Source organism: Paralichthys olivaceus, chromosome 5 (assembly GCF_024713975.1).
Source record: "Paralichthys olivaceus isolate ysfri-2021 chromosome 5, ASM2471397v2, whole genome shotgun sequence".
Classification (NCBI taxonomy): Eukaryota; Metazoa; Chordata; class Actinopteri; order Pleuronectiformes; family Paralichthyidae; genus Paralichthys; species Paralichthys olivaceus.
In genome coordinates this window covers 20,118,666-20,127,293 of record NC_091097.1, presented here as the reverse complement: position 1 = coordinate 20,127,293, position 8,628 = coordinate 20,118,666, and the positions used below count along the sequence as shown (strand labels likewise).

General features: G+C 43.6%; 1 protein-coding gene across 2 annotated transcripts; it reads right to left on the bottom strand.

Moving 5' to 3' along the window:
• Positions 1-936: 936 nt before the first annotated feature.
• LOC109643069 (prostaglandin E2 receptor EP1 subtype-like) lies at positions 937-6,729 on the bottom strand. 2 transcript variants are annotated; one of them, XM_069525241.1, is made up of 4 exons: positions 6,394-6,729; positions 4,799-4,854; positions 3,590-4,482; positions 937-2,294 (listed from the first exon to the last, which is right to left on the bottom strand). In XM_069525241.1, exons 3-4 carry the CDS (start codon positions 4,433-4,435, stop codon positions 2,016-2,018), a joined length of 1,125 nt encoding a protein of 374 aa, XP_069381342.1. In that variant the 5' UTR covers positions 4,436-4,482; positions 4,799-4,854; positions 6,394-6,729; the 3' UTR covers positions 937-2,015. The 2 variants fall into 2 exon arrangements, with proteins under 2 accessions (XP_069381342.1, XP_019963629.1); XM_020108070.2 differs by lacking the exon at positions 4,799-4,854 and having other exon boundaries at positions 6,394-6,726.
• Between the last annotated feature and the right edge of the window lie 1,899 nt (positions 6,730-8,628).

The following is an 8,628-nucleotide window of genomic DNA, read 5'->3' as shown; positions in this document are numbered from 1 at the left end:
ATGGCAGAACCATGAAAGCCATGTGGCCCTCAGATCAGACATCACTACCTCTTTGCCTTTTTAAACCAAACACTGTCCCAGTTTAGAAAATAGGACAAGATGGAGAATATCCATTGTACGTTGTACAATTATTGACATTAATGCTCATATCGCCAGTTGATGTAAGCAGATGTTATGGATATATCTTCAGGTGTGTACTTTAGCATCATCAGGTGTTTCGGCCTTTTAATAACAAGACACCCTCTCCTGAGGCAGGCCCACCGCAGGTTGATCAGAACTCTTCCCTCCTGATCCAGAGCCACCGGCTGCAGAGTTCCGCAGTGTGTGATGTTTCTTTTATGGTCTGTCGCAGGGATTGTCCGTGGAACCGCAGATCTTTGAGCAACCTGTCGGTGGATGTTACATAACGTGAGCTATTGTCACCCCCAAGTCTGAAGATGTCTCCCACAGCATCCCAATTTATCTCCCTCACCTTGCATCACCCATTCCAACAGCACATCCAGGAATGGCTAGAACTGCTGTCACTATGTGACACGTAGGTGTTTGCATCCTACTAGTTAAGTCTACAGCATGCATACCTCAGTATCATTGAGTCCTTACGTCTTGTTACTGGTGCAATTCTGAAAGACTCGACAAAATCAATATTTTCGTTTCTTCTGATAGGAAGCGTTCACTGTCACTGTCAAAATACAGATTTATACATAAGTTGACTGCCATGGTGTAAGAACATCTAAACATTTTAGCTGTACATCTCACACTTTGACAAAACTTTAAATTTTGGTGATTTGACCAATTCACTGACCTGAAAACTAGCTTTTGAAGCATGAATTACATTTTTGTGTATGATATTTTCAAACTTGTCAGATTAACGTGATGCCCAATTAAAAATAGTTGTTTCAGAACATTTCAACAAATGAGCCAAAGCCACGGACAAACTACAACAGAACCATTTATTTTACATTCACCTTTAATAGTTAGCTTTGGTAACACAGAGTTTCACTTCAGTCCTCACATGTGAGGGAAATACTTCTCTCTCTCTCTCACACACACACACAGACACACACAGACACACACACTCATATCACAGCATCACACCAGCAGACACACACAATGGTGTTTTTCACATCTTCAAGCTGAGGTAAGAGCACAGCCTTTTCTTTTGCTCTCTCATTTGAGCATTTACACGAGTGACTTTTGTCACCGAACAAAACAATCATTTAAAGAAACTTTGATATGTTCGCCGTAAGACTCGATTACAGTCTCTACTTGCGTTGAATCCATCGTTCTCCCGCACACCTTTATACTTACATCTGCTCTCATAGAGGACAGACTGCCACACACACATCTGAGACATGTTGCATCGTGAAATACGCTCCCAGCAGTTTAGAATGAGCCGGGACGTTTTCCCTCTGTAGTTTAACACTGGCTCGTTTCCACCTTTTAACCTCTTCATACATGGACTGTAAATAAAGATGGACGACGCTCTTCCACTTCCTCCCACTATCCGGACACGAAGCCATCATATCCTGGGTACTAACAATTTCCATCTTGCGTATTTGGAGCCAGAAGCTTGGTCTGGATTCATGGGCTACATCCTTCGGAGGCTGCATTTAAAGGCCAATGGCGTCACAGCGAGATGGCGTGGCTGTTCCATTTTAAGGCTCCTTCAAATGTGTCCTTCCCTCCATTCATTGCGCTTCAGTGACGAACCGTTTCAAAGAGGTAATGGCGCCAGCAGGTGATAGATGGAGCCGCGGTATTGGGGGGGCCACTCCACCAATCTTGAGTCAGTGTCAACAATTATTTCAACAAGTTTCACCTGTTTTTATTTGATGAAATAATGGATTCAAACCAAATGTACGAGAAATCTGGCTTTACTTAGAGTCTATACCTTATAAATAGAAGGGAACGTGGCCTCGTTCCCACACGCCCAGAAAGAAATCTCTCCTCGCCGGGGGACCTTCTGAGCGTGAAGTCAGTTCAGGTTGAAAAGCTGCCAGGTTCAGTTCTGACCATCAGATCATCTTATTGCCACTGGTTTTCTCTGAGTTCTGAAAGGAGCTGAGGTCCCAGCGAGTGGTGCGAAAAGTGCTTCCCTTGAAACTGGCCTGCTTCTTGGTGATGCGGTAGATCTTCCTGAGGATGGCCCGCCGCAGCAGGATGTAGACCCAAGGGTCCAGGATCTGGTTGCAGGTCGCCATCCTGACGCCCGTCACCATCAGAGCCTGGTAAGTGTCCCGGTCACTGCTCAAGGGGTTTCTGTAGGACCACATGGCCGACATCACTCCAAAGATCTTAAAAAAACAAAAAAAAACAGGAAACAGCGTCAGTTATGTGATATTTTAGGATCTTCACACCGAATTAAAGTTAAAGAAACTCTGTTTTCATCTACGTGTGTTTATCTGTCTTATAGTCAGGATTATGCAAAAACTACTGAGCGGATTAACGTGACAGGATGTGATGTGGGTCGTTCAATTTTGGTGCGGATCCACATTTCTTTTACGATTGTGAGACAAAGAAGTTTTTCCATGTTTTCTCTGCTCTTCCCAGGGAATAATTGAAGGATCTTGATTTAATAAAAATGTGGCATGTTCAGGGGACTGATATTTATGACTGCGTACACATTTGCTGCAGATTAAAATAAAAATCTGGATCAGGTTAATTCATGGTTTAACAAGGAGACTGTGGGGCCTTGGTGGAGATTTGTGTGAGTGTCATTCTAGTTTTTTTTTACATATTAATATATATATACTTAAACCTTGTGGAGCTGAGGAGTGTGATTACTCACATTACAAAAAACGCTCTTAAACTAAACAAACATTTTTTCCTTAAATCCCAGTGGAGATAAAATAATGAGGAAAAATACATCTAAAATATTTCCAGTAAACGGATCATAAAAACATTTGCTGCTTTGGGACATCAACAACATCCTCAGACGTAAAACATGTTTTCCAACATTAAATACACGGCAATTAAAAAGAAGGAAATTCATTTTAAAGCGGCTGCTGTGAGCCAACTCCTATTATGGTCATAAAGTCCTGTCACGGTTAATGTTGTTCATGGACGCTGCTTTTAGTCGGTTGTAATTATCACGACTTCCTGTTTCCTGTCATTTACCATCCAGTGTGATGTCGGCATCTGGATGTCGGCTCATATTTTCTTGTGGGAATCAAACTTTTGACCAAAGCACTTAACAGTGAGTCAGCTGCTAATCACCTAAAGTACTGGCCCCTGAAACGATGGTGGAGATGTTTTAGCTTCCTGAGCAGTAAATCTCTTCACCTGTCCTGAGTGACAGCTGATATCAAACCTGCAGAAACATGAAACACATTCGTCTTGTTTGAAACTTGCACAGCGCAGCATTCCAGAGCTGAACAGAGGGTTTGAGGATTTTTTTTCTGTATGACTGTAAAATATTAATGATGCTATATTGACATGTTACATTTAAAAACATTTTAAAAAACCTGCGACACTGATCTGTGTTTTCAAAAACCAGACTCAGATCCAATATGAATATCTCATCATGTTGGGATATTCAAATGTGCCTCTTCAAATGTTTATTAAATGGAATTATTTCGACCAAACTCACCAGCAGAGGGCTCCAGCAGATGCAGGAGGTGACCATGATGCCGACCAGCTGCACCACCATCTCCGTGTCATTAGACGTGGCCGAGCGGCGCTGGGAGCTGCACCTCTTCTTTAGCCGGGCTCGCACCAGCGTGATCCCACTGATGGTGTTGCATACAAAGGCCACGGCCAGAGAACTCAACGCAAGTCCAGAGAACAGCATCACAAAGGCCAGGTCCGAGGCTTTAGTGTCCTCCATCACCCTGATGAAGCACCACGTGCCTGGGTACTGATAGGTGTATGCACCCAGGTTGAAGAAGGGCAGGAGGGCCACTAATAATGCCAGTAGCCAGATGAGGGTCAGTGCCATTTTAGTCCGTGCTGTGGTCACCAGGCGTGCATGTAGCAGAGGCCTCGTGACGCCCAGACAGCGCTCAGCAGCCATGGCACAACCCAGGAAAAGTGGGCACAGGCCGAAGAACACCATGCAGCTTCCCAAAAACAGACACGAGGCATCAGGGTCCCTGCAGCTGGAGGTGGTGTTCACTGTGGAGTTGTTCACTGTGGAGTATATTCTCAACACCAGGGTTCCGGCGATAACATGTCCAGCCAGATCTGTCGCCACCAGGGAGCTGGCGAAGAGCAGGAACGTGGCCTTTGACCGGCGACGGAAGCGGTTGTAAGCCTTGGCGAGAATGATCAGGGCCACCACGTTGAACAAGATGCCCAGAGTCATGGTGAGGGCTGCAGCCAAGGGGTTGCTCGTCGGGGGGGTGCCATTACAAGCCTCCCGCACCATGGTGGTGTCGTTAGAGGGGGAGGGGGAGGCCATAATTCCTGAGGAGTTGTAGTGTTGCATCGCCAGCATCACTACCGAGCCCGGGGCCCGATGTGGTTCCTCTGGCTGAGACGATACTGAGAGGGAACAGAGAGCGGATCATCATGACAGGAAGACAGAGGTGAATTTTATATTTCTCTCAGACCCTCCCTTTGATTAAAAAAACAGAACTGCAACACCCTCCCCCAATATCTCAACTCCACTAATCTGGTATAACTAGTATGATCGTGTATCCCAATTTGAACCTCAGTATCTGTAAGATAAGATAAAAAAACAACAACTTTATGATGGGGAGATAAACTTGTTTCAGCAGCCAATAGTCAAAGAAAGGTAGACAAGAGAGTGTAAGTATAAATTAAATATAAAAAATACAGATGTGTACGTATTATGCACCTTTAACTTTAGAGCTTTAAAAATCCAGACGGAAATTCCTGTTCAGTCTTTTGCTCCTAAGTTACAAAGAATCAAAACAATAAAGTATCAAACATTAGCACAGATAATAAAATAATAATCAAGAATATGAGAAAATGCATAAATACACGAGTAAGATATGTGAAGAAGTGTTTAAGATTAACAGTGGAAGTGTAAGTTATCACATTAACGGTTTAAAAATGTTAAATATTACAGCTACTCTCTTTATTTTGGAGAAAGAGCAGTTAACGAACAACTTGTTATTACTTGTTGCTGCTGCAACTGTCATGATTTTGACACCAGCCAGGATTCAAAGTGAAAACAGATGTCAGTAAGATGAAGTGACATGATTTAACAATGTTTTTTTAGCCAACTCCTCCTCCTCCTCCCCAAATAATCCCTGTACAGTCTGAACAGGTTGTTAAATACACCAACGTCCAAATCTTGACGTGTTGCTCGACCTTTGTTTTGTCTGTTGGTTTGAAGTTCCTCAGGACAACATGACTCATCTCTCAAGCACAACTAATTAGCTCTCAGCTCTATCTGACATCTTTGGGCCTCACACCAACATCAAGAGTCTGAACAAGTTCTGGCAGTTTCTGTTGACAGCGAGCGCATCGCATTCCTCAGAAACATGCAGTTACTGGGAAGCAGCAGCAGCAGCAGCAGCAGCAGCAGCGAGGACGCCGTCACTGCATGAAATCATTAAATCCAGATCACAACCCGGCATACGTGCAGAGGGCGTAGGGGGATAAATCCAGCGTTTATTTACATCCACTGAGTCTGCATGTGCGTTATCAGTCAACTTCACATGTTCAACATATGACCTCATGACTGTCAGTTATTTCAGAAATGATAAAATACTGCAAACATGTTCTCATGTGCTGATTTTTAACACTTTTTCAAAACCTACATGTTATTTTTTTTAATATTAATCTCTTTTAACTAATTCAGTATTTGGTACGTGTCACCACATTTTCGACATAGTTGTTAAAATAGAATGTGTGAATTAGTGATTAATGGGGATAATACATGATGATACATGTGTAATAATGACACTCAGGCATTACCTCTCTCAGTCTGTGCAGGGTGAAGGAGTATTTCTCTTCCAGCGATCACATTTTTGACTCTATGACAACTTTTTTTCCATTTTCTTTGAAACGTTTTCATGTTTTGAAGTGGGCGTTCTTGAAGATATTTCTATTTTCCAACATTTTAACGCTGCAATAATGAATAAAAACTCAGAAAGATAGCTCCAGGGCAAAACCTTTGTGTTTTGAATCAGTTAAAGATATTTATTCTGCCTTTGGAATAATGTTCAATAACACTGCGATTAAGACAGCGGCTCTGAACTGAAGCTGTTGAACAAATGAGCCATAAATCACATGTGTCATCACGACACTAAGGAATGATCACTGTTCATCTGTTGATTAAAGGAACATTTCACAGCTAACTCCACATTTTTTTATGTTTTAAAGTGGGCGTTCCTCTATTTCCTAACTTTCAACATTGTGAAAATAAATGAATCTCTTCGGAGAACAGCCTGTTTTAAATCAGATAAAAGATCAATGACCTACCTTTGGAATGAGAAATCCATGGAGACAATCACGACCAGTTTGATGAAGACAATGACTCATAACTGAAGCTTTGACACAGATGAGGTTGCTCGTCACGTCCTCCTTTTAGACTTAAGACTTCACCTGAACTGTGTCCTCATTATGCAACACACACTGTGCAGAAACTCTTCTCTTGCTGGCGATCAGCCTCCTTCCGTTATGTTGCACAAGCATGTCCTCTGCTCCTGCTGTCTGCAGCCGCTTTTATATACGCTGCACCGCGCTCGCATTCCCTCTGGGTGTCTCACTCAGTGAAAAAACATGATTTCCAGGCAGCAGCGGATGAGCAGAGTGAAAGAGCCACTCAGAGAAATCCCAGAGTGGAGTATGAATATTTAAAGTCCTGCCTCCACCTCACAAACCGGCCAGAGGATGCAGCTCTTAAATATTGAGCCCGTAATAACAACAACCTGTAGGGTTTCAAATCAAACACGCAGACCTGCCTGAGGCTCCAGGAAAACACCCATTTAAAGATTTACTTTTATGAGCAGTGATTACAGTTTTAAACTCAAATATGTATGACTTCATGTCAAAACACCTCAATCACAAATAACATAAAGCCCGACTGATCAGTGCCAGATTGGACTCTTCAGTGTAAAGGCTGATGTTGGTGTTTGAAGCTGTTTTACATGAACTACTTGTACGTTTTACAGCTCTGGAGACGCATCTGATGTCTGTTAATTGTTTTGAAATGAAAACTGCTCCATCGAGCCTCATCTCTACAAACCTCAGAGGGCCTGTGGTCAGCTCTCATCAATGGGAACCAGCTGTGCTCATGCCACTGCAAACATCTCTCACAGTGTGCAGCTGCAGCTGCGAATGCAAATGGTTTTCCAGTTCTTCAGGAGACCTACCGGGCCGCTGCTGCCGGTGCTGCCGGGGGGGGGGCTGGGGGTCCAATGCTCCTGGTCTCACCCGAGGGAGGAAAAGCAAACTCCTCTAAACAAGAATCATGATCAGCACAGGGAGAATGAATACACGGATCAGTGCCACATCAGATTCCCATCATCACTTCTCTGGCATATCTCTGCATTCATCTGAAATTCCTCCTCCAGTGAGTGGGCTTCTTATTTCACTGTCCCCACATGTCCAAACAGTATAACCAAAATAACATGTAGAAAAGATCTGTACACACAATGCAGCTCTTTGTCCGTGCACACACTCTGCACCTGTGTGTTGGAACACAGTCCGTCCACCCTGACTGGCAGGGCAGCGATGCATGGACTGGGCCTGTGTGCATCTACTCATGGCATGTGTGTGTGTGTGTGTGTGTGTGTGTGTGTGTGTGTGTGTGTGTGTGTGTGTGCCAGCACACTTTAATGAAAAAAAGATTGTCTCAAAAAAGTGTTTTGAAAGCGCACATTCAAGTCCAGATTGTAGATTGCCTGTGCGCCTGTTCCTACACGCAGTTGCGTAAGGAGTCAACCAGAGTGTTGTTAGGAACAAGTGGAGCTGCGGCGCTGTTAGCCCAGGTTAATGCATCTCCGTCTGTTGTGCTATAAAACACTGAGAGCCTGGATTAAATCAACACCTGATCTGGCTGAAGCGAAGAACCAGCCGGAGCTCACGAAAGGAAAAGCAGCATCTGGGCGAGTGACCTATTGAGAGGAGACGCCATCAGGACTGAAAGGCAGGAAGTCAGTTAGAAGGCCTGAGACTCTGCCAGAGAGGAAAACAGAATATATCTCATGGGTCATGTTTTAGTGACACAGCTTCGGCAACGGAAGCGTTGAAAGACATAAAAGTCTCTATTTTCTTTAGTAACACAACGCAAAAAAGATTTGAAACTGTGGCTCAGGAGGTAAAGTGGGTTTGAGAGGTTTTGCACATACAGGAATTTTCCGTCGTATGTGCTGGGCATAAAAATAAAAATCTGAAAATAGACACCGTAAACACTTAAAAGGATATGTACAATATGAATATTAGATATGTGCAATGGAGTGTTTGTACAGTTCTGATAAAGACTGGAAAAGCAACGCAAAGTATTTTATCTTGCTATCTTGCTGACCTGATGCAGACAGAAACAGTTTCCATTTAAAGTGTCGAACTGACACGTTTGAATCAAAGAACATATGTTTAAGTGTCTGATTCATTTGGCTGCAAAGGGACTTTTTCCACATCTGCGTGTGCTGTTGTCCGTCTGCAGACACGGTCCTGGACACACCACCGCTGGCTCACGCTGCACGGCCTCTCAGC